This window comes from Piliocolobus tephrosceles, chromosome 2, assembly GCF_002776525.5.
Source record: "Piliocolobus tephrosceles isolate RC106 chromosome 2, ASM277652v3, whole genome shotgun sequence".
NCBI classification, from domain to species: domain Eukaryota; kingdom Metazoa; phylum Chordata; class Mammalia; order Primates; family Cercopithecidae; genus Piliocolobus; species Piliocolobus tephrosceles.
The window spans coordinates 165,927,524-165,944,624 of record NC_045435.1 but is presented as its reverse complement, the minus strand read 5'-3'; the positions used below and the strand labels follow the sequence as shown (position 1 = coordinate 165,944,624).

At 36.9% G+C, this 17,101-nt stretch overlaps 1 protein-coding gene across 1 annotated transcript in view; it reads left to right on the top strand.

The window, feature by feature from the left end:
• SLC9A9 (solute carrier family 9 member A9) overlaps positions 1–17,101 on the top strand; it is a 595,600-nt gene that overhangs the window by 357,016 nt on the left and 221,483 nt on the right. Inside the window, exons 10-11 of the mRNA XM_023215367.2 lie at positions 310–423; positions 1,989–2,100. Of these exons, the coding sequence (XP_023071135.1) occupies positions 310–423; positions 1,989–2,100 (226 nt within the window). The remainder of the gene's footprint in view (positions 1–309; positions 424–1,988; positions 2,101–17,101) is intronic.

Below are 17,101 nucleotides of genomic sequence, written 5' to 3'. Positions count from 1 at the left end.
TTTCTTTAACAGGGACTATTTTGTCATCTTAGTAGGAATTGTTCCATGGAAGGATCGCTGGTTAATATTATCCGGGGGTATCTCTGGCAGCCTTACAGTTGGAAAGAATGGGATGCTGATGTGGCTGTGGCATCTGTCACTGGGTCATGAGCCAGGGCCTCCATCCTCCTTCGAAGGCTAAGCACAAGGCCAAAGGGGTGGACTTCCAGATAAAGGAGACCCAGCCAGTTGTCAAATACAGTTATAAGAAAGTAAGTGCACTCAAACCTGAGTTATAATTAATGGTTTTTTGTTTATGTTTTGTTTCAGTTGTTTGAATTTATGAACTTTTTGGCAGAGAACGTCATCTTCTGTTACATGGGCCTGGCACTGTTCACATTCCAGAATCATATCTTTAATGCTTTTTTTATACTTGGAGCCTTTGTATCCTTTGAAATACAGAACATGGGGTGATTAGAGAAAATAACAAATGACTTACTTTTACTGATTATTCTGTTAAATCGTTAAAGCAGTTTCCTAAATTCCACTGCAAGGTTCAGACACAAGGCAGATATATGATTTCTAGTTAGGGGAGAAAAGCATCCTAAGAAATTAGGACCTCCATTAAATAATTATGGTTAAGGATAAGAACTTTGGAAAGAACTATGGAAATAAAGGGGGAAATTAAAGGAAAAGATCTTTTTCAAGTCAAAATATGTTTAACTATAATTATGAATCACTTACATAAAAATTATGTCAGTGTATTCTTTATAGAGAAACAGACTTAATCTGCATTAGAGTATATCAGGAAGCATCCAGGATTATTCAGCTTTGGAAATGTTTTCATTGCAAGATGATGAAATCTCTTTTCCAATGAGGACTTCAAAAATAGGACAGATGATCAAATGAAATGAGCATGATGCATGTGCTTTCAACATCATAAGCATTGTTCAAATGTAGATTCATTTGAATAAGATAGCACCCTTCCTTTCCTATGAAGACAGATAAAATCTAGACCTCACTTTTAATGCAGGGGTTTTTCCTAGCTCTAGGCCTGGGACAGGAGGTATTTCCAGTGGGAATGGATATCTATCCAAAAAGATGTTGAGCCATTAGGAGTGTCCCCAAAGACAGTTAGCAACTGTTGTCCTTCTTCCCACTTGGAAGATGGGCCGAGGCCACCTTGGATCACAGATAATCCTAACAGCCAGGAGAGGCAATTCCTCTCTATAAACTATGTTCCAACTACACATCTGCATTTGCTTCTTAGTCTCTTTTCATTGAGCATTCAGCTGAACCCAGGTTTCATCCCAAACCTGGATTTTAAAAGGAAGTTACCTCTTCCCAAATAACTCCGTCCCATTGAGGACAAACTAGAATAGCCCATCGGGGAAGCAGTCAAAGACAACAAAAAGGGAAAGGTGAAGAGCACCAATATTTTCAAAGACTTTTACTTATAAAACTTTGATTTTAGTAAATTGCCACATAAAGCAACAGTTGTATTATGTAATTAGACAGGTAATTCCTCTCAAAATTAATTCACCAAAAGAAAAAGGTACGCAAAGCTTGCTAGATATAGGGAATATAAACTGATAAGAAGGAAGATGGTAAACATGAACAGAAGCACATTTATCCTTTCTAAAGTGCTATTTGGGAAGATAATGCTACAGCATCTGAATGGTCTCTGCCTCACATTTTACAGCAGAATTGAGGATAGTCAGTCATCAGCAATAAAAATGTGATTAGAAAATTTACAGTGATTGAAATGGTATTGGGCTAACAATTTTAAAGCCAGTATCAAAGAAAGACAGAATTCTCTATTATTTCTGGGAATAACGACATTGAAATATAAATTTTGAAAGCAAGCTGGACAAATGTGAATTGACATGTTTATTTCTGGTTTTTGGGTCATAATGTAGAGAAGCTTAAGGACATAATATTTAAGCTCAAGGATTCAAACCATCATTGCAGCAACATTTTCCTCAATGGTTCCCTGTGCTTATCTACAGCTAGCAATTTTTGTTGCCAGAGCCTGCAACATATATCCCCTCTCCTTCCTCCTGAATCTAGGCCGAAAACAGAAGATCCCCTGGAACTTTCAGCACATGATGATGTTTTCAGGTATGTGAACTACGTTATGTGTTAGTGCTGCTGGTTCTCTCACACTTTTACAGAACATGAAAAACCATGAGGAAATTTAAACCCTTTTTGGGAAACAACTTCTCTTTACCCCACTGTACCTAACACTATGCTGATTCTTCGTAAGTGCTGACCAACAGCAGGATTTCTCTTTCCACGTGGGAAATGAAGTTAGAGGGAATCTTGTTGGTATGGCTTCAAGGTACCATATCTGGTCGGAAATTGGCCTGAAGTGGACATTAGACTTTCCTCTGACCCATTTCAGATCAACTTTTCATACTGGGGAATCTGAATTATAATTTCATAAATTGCATGCTCGGGGTAAATAGTTTGTAAATGGTGCCACTCTTATTCAATGTTCCTTCTCCATAAAAACCTTGCTCCTTCCTTATGCAAAGCTCCAGAAACTCCTCATGGTTAATACAAAAGCAAATCAGACCTAAGTATGCCCAGTTGTTAGTTGAGAAAACAGATATTAATTGAGCACTCACCAGGTGTCTGAGATGAGTTCTGAGCACTGATTGATGAAACTGACAAGGTCTCTGTTCTCAAGACATTTGTGTTCTAATTGCTTAAACCATACCTCAAGGCTCCTTTCCAAAAGAAAATAAACCAAATGAATTTTCTGACCTTGAAAAACTCTGGGGATTATGGTTTATCTTTAGTCAATTAATTTTCCTACCTTCAGTCTTTCCCTGTTCAAAGACCTTTTGCAGAAATCCTTACATGATTCCTATGTAGCTGTACACTTACAGTGTACTCAGAGGCAATTATTGGGGGATACATGAGAATTTACAATAAAACCTGCTGTCAGCATGAACAAATACAATTCAGAGTACATAGGGGCATATACAGAAAGTGAGAGAAATGAAGATTTATTAGCATTTGCCATTTGTCACTCACTATTTTTTAAGTAATCCTGTGAAGCAAATATTAACACATTTTGTAGATGAAGAAACTGAGGTTCAGGATCTCAAAAAGCTTATGAAACTTGGCCAAGAACAAAAGTATTCTTGAACCCATGTCTGTGAGATTCCACCTAAACCCAAACAAGTGTCTCAAAATCCACATTACTGAGAGCTTTAAAAGGTTTGTTTCACCTTCAGTGCCATTCTAGACTGGTCCATATGGTTAAAGGGGCAGCTCCCAAGCTGAGAGTGAGTCATCGATTCAAATATGGACAAATGGAGATACAACATTAAATTTGCCCTACCGAAGGCCTCTGACAGTACTTCCTTACATTTCTAGACATGTTAGGGTAAGAGAGAGAGAGTCATAAGGAAGGTGAGAAGTTAGAGTGGTAGGTTATTTTTGAATTAGAACAGTAATAAACTTCGGCAATGAGTTGACTTTTATTATGAGAAAGCAAAAGGTAAACTTGAGCACTCGTAAATGGGAAGCCAGCATTGGGTTGCATTTTTTCAAAACATTCCTGGGAACTGGAAAGCACTTTTCCTTCTTTCCCATCAAAACATCAGTAACTTTACTCTGGAGAACAGCAGTTTATTTTCAAAGCTTCAATATTACATTTTAAACATTGCTTTATTTGACAAACAATGCTTTGAGAAAAATGTAAGGCCTTAGATAATCATGTTAGGTTGTGAATTGTCTGCCCAAATGGCCACCTGGCTTGGTGGTTTCTCCAGGCTTTGGCATCTTCTAAGTTTGTTTAACCATAGGATTGTAGCTGCATTAAAACCTCGTAGAGGCCAATTATATGATGTATACAGCCAGGGGATGAGGAGGTCCAGAACTTATCTTTATGGTATTCTAAAGCCAGGAGTCAGCAAACTATGGCTCTTGAATCAAATCTGGTCCATGGCTGTTTTGTTAATATTATTAAGTTGGAACTCTGCCCAATCTATTTGTTTACTTATTGTCTATGGCTGTTTTTGCAATACAGTGGCAGAGTTGTGAACCATATGTAATCATGTGGTTCATAAAACCTAAACTATTACTATCTGGCCCTGTTCTGAAGTATCCTTACCCTCTGGGAGAAAAACAATAACCCTATCATATTAATGGGGTTGTAATTATTAGTTTAATTCATGAGAATGCTAATCAGCCAGTTCCCATCATTAAAAAGACAACATGTCAAATTTTCAGGACAGCTACCTACATATGACTCTGATGTCCAGCGAATGCCACCCATTGTCTTCCATATTGAGCATCCATATCACCTGCTGGCACTGGCACTGTTAGTTAGAACTTAACAGCTTGAACCCAAGGGCACAATCATCTTGGGCCAAGGTTCACTTCTTTTATGTATTTGATTGGATTTTTGTTTTGTACACTTTTCGCATTGAAATGAATCTGAACATCAAAGAGATTGAGTTTCTTCTTTATATTTCTAATGTCAGTTTTATTAAAAGTTAAAATTGATAGTACTCTTTTACATGGTAGAAATAACATTGGATTTTGCACTAAAAAGCTGTCTTCTTAGCTTTCAAATGAAGAGATAGTAATGTTACATATATATGTAATGTAATCATTGATGCCATGCTCAAAAGTCACTTTATACCTTCCTAAGCGCTTTCATTGGCACTGCTTTGAGACTCATAGCCACAGCGAGATAGGATAGCCATTATGCTCTCTTTTTTTTCATTTTTTTTATTGTGGTGAAACACACATAACATAAAATTTCCCATCATAACCATTTTAAGAATACAGTTCATTGTTATTAAATACATTCAAAATGTGCAACCATCACCACTGTCTACCTCCATGATTCTTTTCACGTTGTAAAACTGAAACTCTATACACATTAAACAGTTCATTCCCCCTCCTCCCAGTTCCTGGCAGCCACCATTCCTTCTGTCTCTATGATTTTGATTTCTTTAGGATCCTCATATAAGTGGAGTCATGTAGTATTTGTCTTTTTGTGATTGGTTTATTTCACTTAGCATGACATCCTCAAGGGTCATCCATATTATGGCATATTATAACATTTCCTCCCTTTTAAAAAGGCTGAATAATATTCATTGCATGTATATATCATATTTTATTTATCTATTCATCTGTCAATGGACATTTGGGTTCCTTTCGCATGTTAGCTATTGTGAACAATGCTGCTGTAAACATGGGTACACAGACACCTCTTCAAAACCTGGCTGTGAATTCTTTTCAATATATACCCAGAAGTAGAATTGCTGGATCATATAGTAATTCTATTTTGAATGTTTTGAGAAGCTGCCATACTGTGTTTTAACGTAACTTTACCATTTTATATTTCTACCAAGAGTGCCCAAATGTTCTTATTTCTGTACATTCTGGCCAAAAATTATTTTCTGTTTTTTTAGTTTTTTGTTCTTCTTTTTTTTTTTGCTTATGGTAGTCATCCTAATGGGTGTGATGTAATAGCTCATTGTTCTTTTGATTTGCATTTCCTTCATTAATAGTGATGCGAAGCATTTTTTTCATGAGCTTACTAGCCATTTGTGTATTTTCTTTTTTTTATTATTGTTATATTTTAAGTTCTAGGGTACATGTACACAACGTGCAGGTTTGTTACATATATATACATGTGCCATGTTGGTGTACTGCACCCATTAACTCATCATTTACATTAGGTATATCTCCTAATGCTATTCCTCCCCCCAACTCCCTCCCCGCAATAGGACACGGTGTGTGATGTTCCCCTTCCTGTGTCCAAGTGATCTCATTGTTCAGTTTCCACCTATGAGTGAGAACATGCGGTATTTGGTTTTCTGTTCTTGCGATAGTTTGCTGAGCATGATGGTTTCCAGCTGCATCCATGTCCCTACAAAGGACACGAACTCATCCTTTTTTATGGCTGCATAGTATTCCATGGTGTATATGTGCCACATTTTCTTAATCCAGTCTGTCACTGATGGACATTTGGGTTGGTTCCAAGTCTTTGCTATTGTGAATAGTGCCGCAATAAACATACGTGTGCATGTGTTTTTACAGCAGCATGACTTATAATCCTTTGGGTATATCCCCAGTAATGGGATGGCTGGGTCAGATGGTATTTATAGTTCTAGATCCTTGAGGAATCACCACACTGTTTTCCATATGGTTGAACTAGTTTACAGTCCCACCAACAGTGTAAAAGTGTTCCTATTTCTCCACATCCTCTCCAGCACCTGTTCTTTCCTGATTTTTTTAATGATTGCCATTCTAACTGGTGTGAGATGGTATCTCATTGTGCTTTTGATTTGCATTTCTCTGATGGCGAATGATGATGAGCATTTTTTCATGTGTCTGTTTGCTGTATGAATGTCTTCTTTTGAGGAGTGTCTGTTCATATCCTTTGCCCACTTTTTGATGGCGTTGTTTGTTTTTTTTCTTGGAAATTTGATTGAGTTCTTTATAGGTTCTGGATATTAGCCCTTTGTCAGATGAGTAGATTGCAAAAATTTTCTCCCATTCTGTAGGTTGCCTGTTCACTCTGATGGTAGTTTCTTTTGCTGTGCAGAAGCTCTTTAATTTAATTAGATCCCATTTGTCAATTTTGGCTTTTGTTGCCATTGCTTTTGGTGTTTTAGACATGAAGTCCTTACCCATGCCTTTGTCCTGAATGGTATTATCTATGTTTTCTTCTAGGGTTTTTATGGTTCTAGGTCTAACATTTAAGTCTCTAATCCATCTTGAATTAATTTTTGTATAAGGAGTAAGGAAAGGATCCAGTTTCAGCTTTCTACTTATGACTAGCCAATTTTCCCAGCACCATTTATTAAATAGGGAATCCTTTCCCCATTTCTTGTTTTTGTCAGGTTTGTCAAATATCAGATGGTTGTAGATGTGTGGTATTATTTCTGAGGGCTCTGTTCTGTTTCACTGGTCTATATCTCTGTTTTGGTACCAGTACCATGCTGTTTTGGTTACTGTAGCCTTGTAGTATAGTTTGAAGTCAGGTAGCGTGATGCCTCCAGCTTTGTTCTTTTGGCTTAGGATTGTCTTGGCAATGCAGGCTCTTTTTTGGTTCCATATGAACTTTAAAGCAGTTTTTTCCAATTCTGTGAAGAAAGTTATTGGTAGCTTAATGGGGATGGCATTGAATCTATAAATTACCTTGGGCAGTATGGCCATTTTCACAATATTTTGATTCTTCCTATCCATGAACATGATATGTTCTTCCATTTGTTTGTATCCTCTTTTATTTCACTGAGCAGTGGTTTGTAGTTCTCCTTGAAGGGGTCCTTTACATCCCTTGTAAGTTGGATTCCTAGGTATTTTATTCTCTTTGAAGCTATTGTAAATGGGAGTTCATTCATGATTTGGCTCTCTGTTTGTCTGTTACTGGTATATAAGAATGCTTGTGATTTTTGCACATTGATTTTATATCCTGAGACTTTGCTGAAGTTGCTTATCAGCTTAAGGAGATTTTGGGCTGAGACGATGGGGTTTTCTACATATACAATCATGTCATCTGCAAACAGGGACAATTTGACTTCTTCTTTTCCTAACTGGATACCCTTGATTTCTTTCTCTTGCCTGATTGCCCTAGCCAGAACTTCCAACACTATGTTGAATAGGAGTGGTGAGAGAGGGCATCCCTGTCTTGTGCCAGTTTTCAAAGGGAATGCTTCCAGTTTTTGCCCATTCAGTATGATATTGGCTGTGGGTTTGTCATAAATAGCTCTTGTTATTTTGAGATACATTCCATCAATGCCAAATTTATTGAGAGTTTTTAGCATGAAGGGCTGTTGAATTTTGTCAGAGGCCTTTTCTGCATCTATTGAGATAATCATGTGGTTTTTGTCTTTGGTTCTGTTTATTTGCTGGATTACATTTATTGATTTGCGTATGTTGAACCAGCCTTGCATCCCAGGGATGAAGCCCACTTGATCATGGTGGATAAGCTTTTTGATGTGCTGCTGGATTCGGTTTGCCAGTATTTTATTGAGGATTTTTGCATCGATGTTCATCAGGAATATTGGTCTAAAATTCTCTTTTTTTGTTGTATCTCTTTCAGGCTTTGGTATCAGGATGATGTTGGCCTCATAAAATGAGTTAGGGAGGATTCCCTCTTTTTCTATTGATTGGAATAGTTTCAGAAGGAATGGTACCAACTCCTCCTTGTACCTCTGGTAGAATTAGGCTGTGAATCTATCTGGTCCTGGACATTTTTTGGTTGGTAGGCTATTAATTATTGCCTCAATTTCAGAGCCTGCTATTGGTCTATTCAGGGATTCAACTTCCTCCTGGTTCATTCTTGGGAGAGTGTAAGTGTCCAGGAAATTATCCATTTCTTCTAGGTTTTCTAGTTTATTTGCGTAGAGGTGTTTATAGTATTCTCTGATGGTAGTTTGTATTTCTATGGGGTCGGTGGTGATATCATTTTTTATTGCATCTATTTGATTCTTCTCTCTTTTCTTCTTTATTAGTCTTGCTAGCAGTCTATCAATTTTGTTGATCTTTTCAAAAAACCAGCTCCTGGATTCATTAATTTTTTGGATGGTTTTTCATGTCTCTATCTCCTTCAGTTCTGCTCTGATCTTAGTTATTTCTTGCCTTCTGCTCGCTTTTGAATGTGTTTGCTATTGCTTCTCTAGTTCTTTTAATTGTGATGTTAGGGTGTCAATTTTAGATCTTTCCTGCTTTCTCTTGTGGGCGTTTAGTGCTATAAATTTCCCTCTACACACTGCTTTAAATGTGTCCCAGAGATTCTGGTATGTTGTATCTTTGTTCTCATTGGTTTCAAAGAACATCTTTATTTCTGCCTTCATTTCGTTATGTACCCAGTAGTCATTCAGGAGCAGGTTGTTCAGTTTCCATGTAGTTGAGCGGTTTTGATTGAGTTTTTTAGTCCTGGGTTCTAGTTTAATTGCACTGTGGTCTGAGAGACAGTTTGTTATAATTTCTGTTCTTTTACATTTGCTGAGGAGTGCTTTACTTCCAACTGTGTGATCAATTTTGGAAAAAGTGTGATGTGGTGCTGAGAAGAATGTATATTCTGTTGATTTGGGGTGGAGAGTTCTGTAGGTGTCTATTAGGTCCGCTTGGTGCAGAGTTGAGTTCAATCCCTGGATATCCTTGTTAACTTTCTGTCTCGTTGATCTGTCTAATGTTGACAGTGGGGTGTTAAAGTCTCCCATTATTATTGTACGGGAGTCTAAGTCTCTTTGTAAGTCTCTAAGGACTTGCTTTATGAATTTGGGTGCTCCTGTATTGGGTGCATACATATTTAGGATAGTTAGCTCTTACTGATGAATTGATCCCTTTACCATTATGTAATGGCCTTTTTTGTATCTTTTGATCTTTGATGGTTTAAAGTTTATTTTATCAGAGACTAGGATTGCAACCCCTGCTTTTTTTTTTTTGTTTTGTTTTGTTTTCCATTTGCTTGGTAGATCTTCCTCCATCCCTTTATTTTGAGCCTATATGTGTCTCTGCATGTGAGATGGGTCTCCTGAATATAGCAAACTGATGGGTCTTGACTCTTTATCCAATTTGCCAATCTGTGTCTTTTAATTAGACCATTTAGTCCATTTACATTTAAGGTTAATATTGTTATGTGTGAACTTGATCCTGTCATTATGATATTAACTGGTTATTTTGCTCGCTAGTTGATGCAGTTTCTTCCTAGCATCAAGGGACTTTACATTTTAACATGTTTTTGCAATGGCTTGCACCTGTTGTTCCTTTCCATATTTAGTGCTTCCTTCAAGATCTCTTGTAGGGCAGGCCTGGTGGTGACAAAATCTCTCAGCATTTGCTTGTCTGTAAAGGATTTTATTTCTCTGTCACTTATGAAACTTAGTTTGGCTGGATATGAAATTCTGGGTTGAAAATTCTTTTCTTTAAGAATGTTGAATATTGGCCCCCACTCTATTCTGGCTTGTAGAGTTTCTGCTGAGAGATCTGCTGTTAGTCTGATGGGCTTTCCTTTGTGTGTAACCCAACCTTTTTCTCTAGCTGCCCTTTTCCTTCATTTCAACTTTGGTGAATCTGACAATTATGTGTCTTGGAGTTGCTCTTCTTGAGGAGTATCTTTGTGGTGTTCTCTGTATTTCCTGAATTTGAATGTTGGCCTGCCTTACTAGGTTGGGGAAGTTCTCCTGGATGATATCCTGCAGAGTGTTTCCTAACTTGGTTCCATTTTCCCTGTCACCTTCAGGCACACCAATCAGACGTAGATTTGGTCTTTTCACATAATCCCATATTTCTTGGAGGCTTTGTTCATTTCTTTTCACTCTTTTTTCTCCACGTTTCTCTTCTTGCTTCATTTCATTCATTTGATTTTCAATCGCTGATATTCTTTCTTCCATTGATTGAGTCACTTACTGAAGCTTGTGCATTTGTCATGTATTTCTCATGTTATGGTTTTCATCTCTATCAGTTCTTTTAAGGTCTTCTCTGCATTGATTATTCTAGTTATCCATTCATCCATTCTTTTTTCAAGGTTTTTAGTTTCTTTGCACTGGTTACATAGTTCCTCCTTTAGCTCTGAGAAGTTTGATCGACTGAAGCCTTCTTCTCTCAAGTCGTCGAAGTCATTCTCCATCTAGCTTTGTTCCATTGCTGGCGATGAGCTGTGTTCCTTTGGAGGGAGAGATGCGCTCTGATTTTTTGAATTTCCTGCTTTTCTGCACTGCTTTTTCCCCGTCTTTGTGGTTTTATCTGCCTTTGGTCTTTGATGATGGTGACATACTGGTGGGGTTTTGGTGTGGGTGTCCTTTCTATTTGTTAGTTTTCCTTCTAACATTCAGGACCCTCAGCTGTAGATCTATTGGAGTTTGCTTGAGGTCCACTCCAGACTCTATTTTCCTGGGTATCAGCAGCACAGGCTGCAGAAGATAGAATATTGCTGAATAGCGAGTGTTGCTGTCCGATTCTTGCTCTGGAAGCTTCATCTCAGGGGTGTACCCCCACAGTGTGAGGTGTGAGGTGTTGGTCTGCACCTAGTGGGGGATGTCTCCCAGTCAGGCTACTCAGGGGTCAGGGACCTACTTGAGCAGGCAGTCTGTCCGTTCTCAGATCTCAACCTCCATGCTGGGAGATCCACTGCTCTCTTCAAAGCTATCAGACAGGGATATTTACCTGTGCCGAGCTTTCTGCTGCTTTTTGTTTAGCTATGCCCTGTCCCCAGAGGAGGAGTCTACAGAGGCAGGCAGGCCTCCTTGAGCTGTGGTGGGCTCCACCCAATTCGAGCTTCCAGGTGGCTTTGTTTACCCACTTAAGCCTCAGCAATGGCGGGCGCCCCTCCCCCAGCCTCACTCCCACCTTGCAGTTAGATCTCAGACTGCTGTGCTAGCAATGAGGGAGGCTCCGTGGGCATGGGACCCTCTGGGTCAGGTGTGGGATATAATCTCCTGGTGTGCCATTTGCTAAGACCCTTGGTAAAGCGCAGTATTAGGGTGGGAGTTACCCGATTTTCCAGGTGTTGTGTGTCTCAGTTTCCCTTGGCTAGGAAAAGGAATTCCCTTCCCCTTTGCACTTCCCAGGTGAGGTGATGTCTCGCCCTGCTTCAGCTCTCGCTAGTCGGGCTGCGCCAGCTGACCAGCACTGACTGTCCGGCACTCCCCAGTGAGATGAACCTGGTACCTCAGTTGAAAATGCAGAAATCACCCATCTTCTGTGTAGGAGCTGTTCCTATTCAGCCATCTTGGGCGCGCCCCTCCAAAAGAAGTCCATTTGTGTATTTTCTTTGGAGAAACTTCTATTCAAGTCTTAAGCTATTTTATAAATGGGGTCTTTTGTCATTGAATTTTGGGGGTTTTCTATTTCCTGAATGCTGATCCTTTATCAGACATATCATTTGCAAATATCTTCTTCCATTCCATGAGCTGCCTTTTTTACTCTGTTTACATTATATTTCGATGCCCAATATTTTTTAAATTTTCATGAAATTTAATTTGTCTATTTTTTCTTTTGTTGTCTGTGCTTTTAGAGTCTTAGCTAAGAAACGATTGCCAAATCCAATGTTGTGACATATTTGTCCTATTTTTTTTCTGAGAGTTTTATAGTTTTAGGCCTTACATTTAAGCTTTTGATCCATTTGAGTTAATTTTTATATATGACATTGCTTTGATTACCATAGCTTTATAGTAAGTTTTGAAATTTGAAAGTACAGGTCTTTCTGCTTTGTACTTTTTCAAGATTGTTTTGGTTATTTGGGGCCTCTTGAAATTCTGTATTAATTTGAGGATAAGTTTTACTATTTCTTTAAAAATGCCATTGGGATTTTGATAGGGACTGCATTGAATCTGTAAATTACTTTGGGTTGTATTAACAACTTAACAATATTAAGTCTCCTAATCCATAAGCATAAGATGTTTCCCTTTATTTATGTCTTCTTTAATTTATTTTGGTAATGTTTTGTAGTTTTCACTGTGCAAGTCTTTCACCTCCTTGGTTAAGTTAATTCCTAAGTATTTTATTATTTTTGATGCTATTGTGATTGGAATTATTTTCATAATTTTAATTTTAGATTGTTCATTGTGAGGGTATAACAATACAATTGATTTTTCAGTGTTGACTTTATATCTTGCTACTTTGCTTAATTAATTTATTAGTTTTAACAGGTTTTTTGTGAAATCTTTAGGAAATTCTACATATAAAATTATATTATCTATAAACAGAGATAATTTTCCTTCTTTTTCCATTTGAATACCTTTATTTCTTTCTCATGATTAATTTCTCTGGCTAGAATTTCTAATATGATGTTAAATAGAAGTGGTCAAAGTGGGCATTTTTGTCTTACTCCTGACCTTAGAGTAAAAGACTGTAGTCGTTCATCATTGAGTATGATACTTGCTATTTTTTATATATAGCTTTTATTATGTTAAGATAGTTTCCTTCTATTCCTAGTTGGTTGGTTTTTTTAATCATGAAATGTTAAATTTTATCAAATGATGTTTCTGTATCAATTGAGATGATCATGTACTTTTCTCCTTCATGCTGTTAGTGTGGTGTATTATACTCATTGATTTTTGCGTGTTGTACACAACATGGCATTTCAGGAACAACTTGGTCATCGTGTATAGTTCTTTTAATATGCTACTGAATTCAATTTGCTAGCATTTTGTCGAGAACTTTGCATTTATGTTCATAAGGAATAGCAGTCTGTGGTTTTCTTATTGTGTCTTTCTCTGACTTTGATATCACAGTAATGTTGGCTTTATGAAATGAGATAAGAAGCGCTTCCTCCTCTTCAAGTTTTTGGAAAAGTTTGTGAAGGATTGGTATTAGTTTTTCTTTAAATGTTTCGTAGAAATCACCTGTGAAACCATGAAATCCAGAGCTTTTCTTTGTGAGGAGATTTTTGATTACTGATTGAATCTTATTATTAGTTGTAGGCCTAATTGAGATTTTTCATTTCTTCGTGCTTTCATCTAGGTAAGCTTTGTATTTCTAGGAAGGTATCCATTTCATCTAGAGTGTTCAATTTGTTAGCATAAAATTATTCATAGTGCTCTCTTATTCTTGTTATTCTCTAATTCTTGTTGTTTCTGTAGAATTGGTAGTAAAATCACCAGTATTATTTCTAATTTTAGTAACTTGAGTCTTCTCTCTTTTTTCTTAGTCCATCTAGTTAAACGTTTGTCAATTTTATTGATCTTTCCAAAGAACCATTTTTTTGTTTCATTTATTTTTTCCATTATTTTTCTTTTCTCTGTTTTATTTATCTCTAATCTTTATTATTTCCTTTCTTCTAGCTCTGCGTTTAATTTGTTTTTCTTTTTCTTGTTTATTTAAGTTGTTAAGTTAGGTTGTTGGGTTGTTGATTTGAAATCGTTCTTGTTTTTTAATGTAAGTGTTTAAAGTAAGTCTTAGCACTGTTTTCACTATGTCTTATAAGTGTGGGTATGTTGTGTTTTCTTTTCATTCACCTCTTAGTATTTTCTAATTTTTCTTCTGATTTTATTCGTGATCCATTGATTATTTAAAAGTATGTTATTTAATTTCCATAAATGCATGAATTTTCCAGTTTTACATCTGTTGTTGATTTCTAACTTCCACTGTGGTCCTATTTTTTTAAAATCTATTAGGGAATCTTAATGTGTGGTCTAACCTATGGTCTGTCCTGGAAAATGTCTCATATGCACTTGAGAAGAATGTGTATGTTGTGGTCATTGGGTAGATTGTTCTGTATATGTCTGTTAGATCTAATTGGTTTATCGTACTGTTTAAGTTTTCGATTCCCTTACTTATATTCTATCTGGCTATTATGTTCATTATTGAGAATTTACGTCTCCAACTATTATTGTAGAATTGTCTATTTCTCCATTCAATTTTGTCAGTTTTTCCTTCATATATTATGTTGGTCTGTCATTAGGTATGTAAAAGTTTATAATTGTTTATAATTGTTGTATCTTGTTGCAGTATTGAAACTTTCATTAATCTTTGTCTTTTGTAAATGTTTTTGTCTGATATTAGTATAGCTACTCCCTTCTGTTTTTTGGTCAGTATTTGCTGGGAATATCTTTTTCTAGCATTTTCCTCTCATCTGTTTGTGTCATTGGACCTAAAATCAGTCTCTTTAGACGGCATATAGCTGGATCATATGTTTTCATCCATTCTGCCAAACCTGTCTTTTGCTTACAGTGTTTAATACGTTTACATTTAAAGTAAGTACTGGTAAGAAAGAGGTTCTGTCATTTTGAAATATATTTTCTATATACCTTATAGCATTCTTGTCCCTCATTTACTGCCTTTTGTGTTTAGTTGATTCTTTGTAGTGAAATGTTTAAATTCCTTTCTCACTTTCTTTTGTGTATATTCTATAGCTATTTTCTTTGTGGTTACCATGGAGTTTACACTTAAGATCCTAAAGCTACAACATTCTAATTTAAATTTACACCAGCTTAACATGAAAAACATACAAGCCTCCTTTACAACTCTGTCCCCACCGCTTTTGTCTGTCGATGTTACAGAATTATATCTTTATACAATGTGTTACCAAAAATACAAACTAATAATTCTTTAATATGCATTAGTCTCTTATATTATGTAGAAAACAAACTGTGGAGTTATAAACCAAAGTTATAATAATATTAGCTCTTATACTGATAATTTTTTAATGTATTCATCTCTTAAATCACATAGAAAAGAAAAAGTGAAGTTACAAACCATGCAATAATACTAGCTTTTTAATTGTCCATGAATTTACCTTTACTGAGTTCTCTGTTTCTTCATATGGCTCAAATTACTACTTACTATTCTTTAATTTCACCCTGCAGGACTCTCTTGAGGGATTTCTCAAAGGATAGGTTCAATGATAATGAAACCTCCCCAGCTTTTGTTTACTTGGGAATGCCTTAATTTCTCCCTCACTTTTGAAAAACAGTTTTGCCACATATAGAAATCTTGGTTGACAAGTGGTTTTTGTTTTTGTTTTTATTTTTTTATTTTAGCGCTTTGACTATATCAGCCTACTGCCTTCTGACCTCTAAAGTTTCTGTTGAGAAATCTTTTGATAATCTTGTTAAGGATCCCGTGAGTACCTTCTCTCTTGGTGCTTTCAACATTCTTTAAAAAGTTTGAAAGTGTTTCGGTCCACATCTCTTTGAGTTCATCTGCTTGGAGTTTGTGAAGCTTCTTGGGTGTTTATATTCATGTCTATCTCTTTATTGGTATTTCCTTTTTGTTTATATATCTTTTTTTTACTTTCTCCACATTTTCGTTTTAGTTCTTCAAGCATCTTTAAGATAGTTGTTTTGAAGTCTGCTCAAAAGTCTTTGTCTAGTATATCTGCCATCAGGTCTTTTTCAGGGATAGTTTCTGTTTTTTTTTTTGTTTTGTTTTGTTTTTACTTTGAATGGCCATACTTTCCTGTTTCTCTGTATAACTTGTTATTTTTTGTTAAAAACTTGACATTTGAGTCTAATATTTGGTAACTCTGGAGATCACATTTCCCCTTTCTCAGGGTTTGCTGGATTTGGGTGTTTGTTTGTTTGTTGTTGATTTTGTTGTTATAGACTGGGAATCAGCCTGAGATATAAACATAAGGTCTCCTCAGGTCCTTTCTAAGCCCATGCCTTTCCTTGGGCTTGCAAAGTCACTTCCTAATTTCTCTGTATATGTAGTTTCTTTTTAATGACCTAATCTTTAATGTCAGGCCCCCAAAAGGAGAAAAAGAAAATCAAAGGCGAAAAAATTAAAAGGGTGTTGGCCCTTTAAATCTCCTGGTGGTCACTTCAGCTGAGGGGAGGAGCTTCCCAATAAGGGGAGGTGCAATAACAATGGCGGCGATTTTGTCTACATCTCTTTGATCAGAACCAGCATCAGTGATCAGAGCACAGATTTTTGATATTTGGAGAACAGAGTCCTTTTTGCTCACCCTGGCTCCTGCAAACCGTTTGCAAGTTGCTCCAGAACACTTGGCACAGTTGCCTGCCACAGGGCTGAAGGGTGAGGGTTGGAATACTTGCTACTGTGCTAAGAACTATAATTGAACAAAATTAACCACAATTACTTCCCAAGCCTTCTCCTAGAAGTTGCAATCCTTCAATATACTCCAGAATTCCAAAATAGTTACATCATACAGATTCTGCCAGTATAATAGTTGTCTAGGTGGGGAAACAAATTTCTAGTACTTCCTACTCTGCCCTGTTCCCAGCATCCCATTATTGGTCTCTTCTTACAGATTAAAAAAGAATAACAATGAGACAAGAGGAGTTTGGGTATCTTGCTCACAATCACTGAACCCTGAGTTGAACCCAGGCCTCTCGATTTTGAACTTAGAAACTTCTCTTCTACATAACACAACCTCAGATTTACCTTGAAAGTCAGAACAAAAGTTAAATCAAAATCATGTCCTTTCTAATCCAGGCCAACCCCAGCATGTCTAACATGTCCCTCATGCAAACCTGAACCCCATCCAGTTCACAACAAAGCCGATATGTGGACAACACCCGCTCCCAGCCTTAGGCTCAGGATCTACACTGTACCCACTGACCCGCATCAGGTATCGGGTGACGTATCAGGTGAGGTCATCACATGCAGGGTGGTATTTTTCTTCAAAAGAGAATGCTGCAGACTCAGCTTTGATTTTCTGCATGAATTATGATAGCTA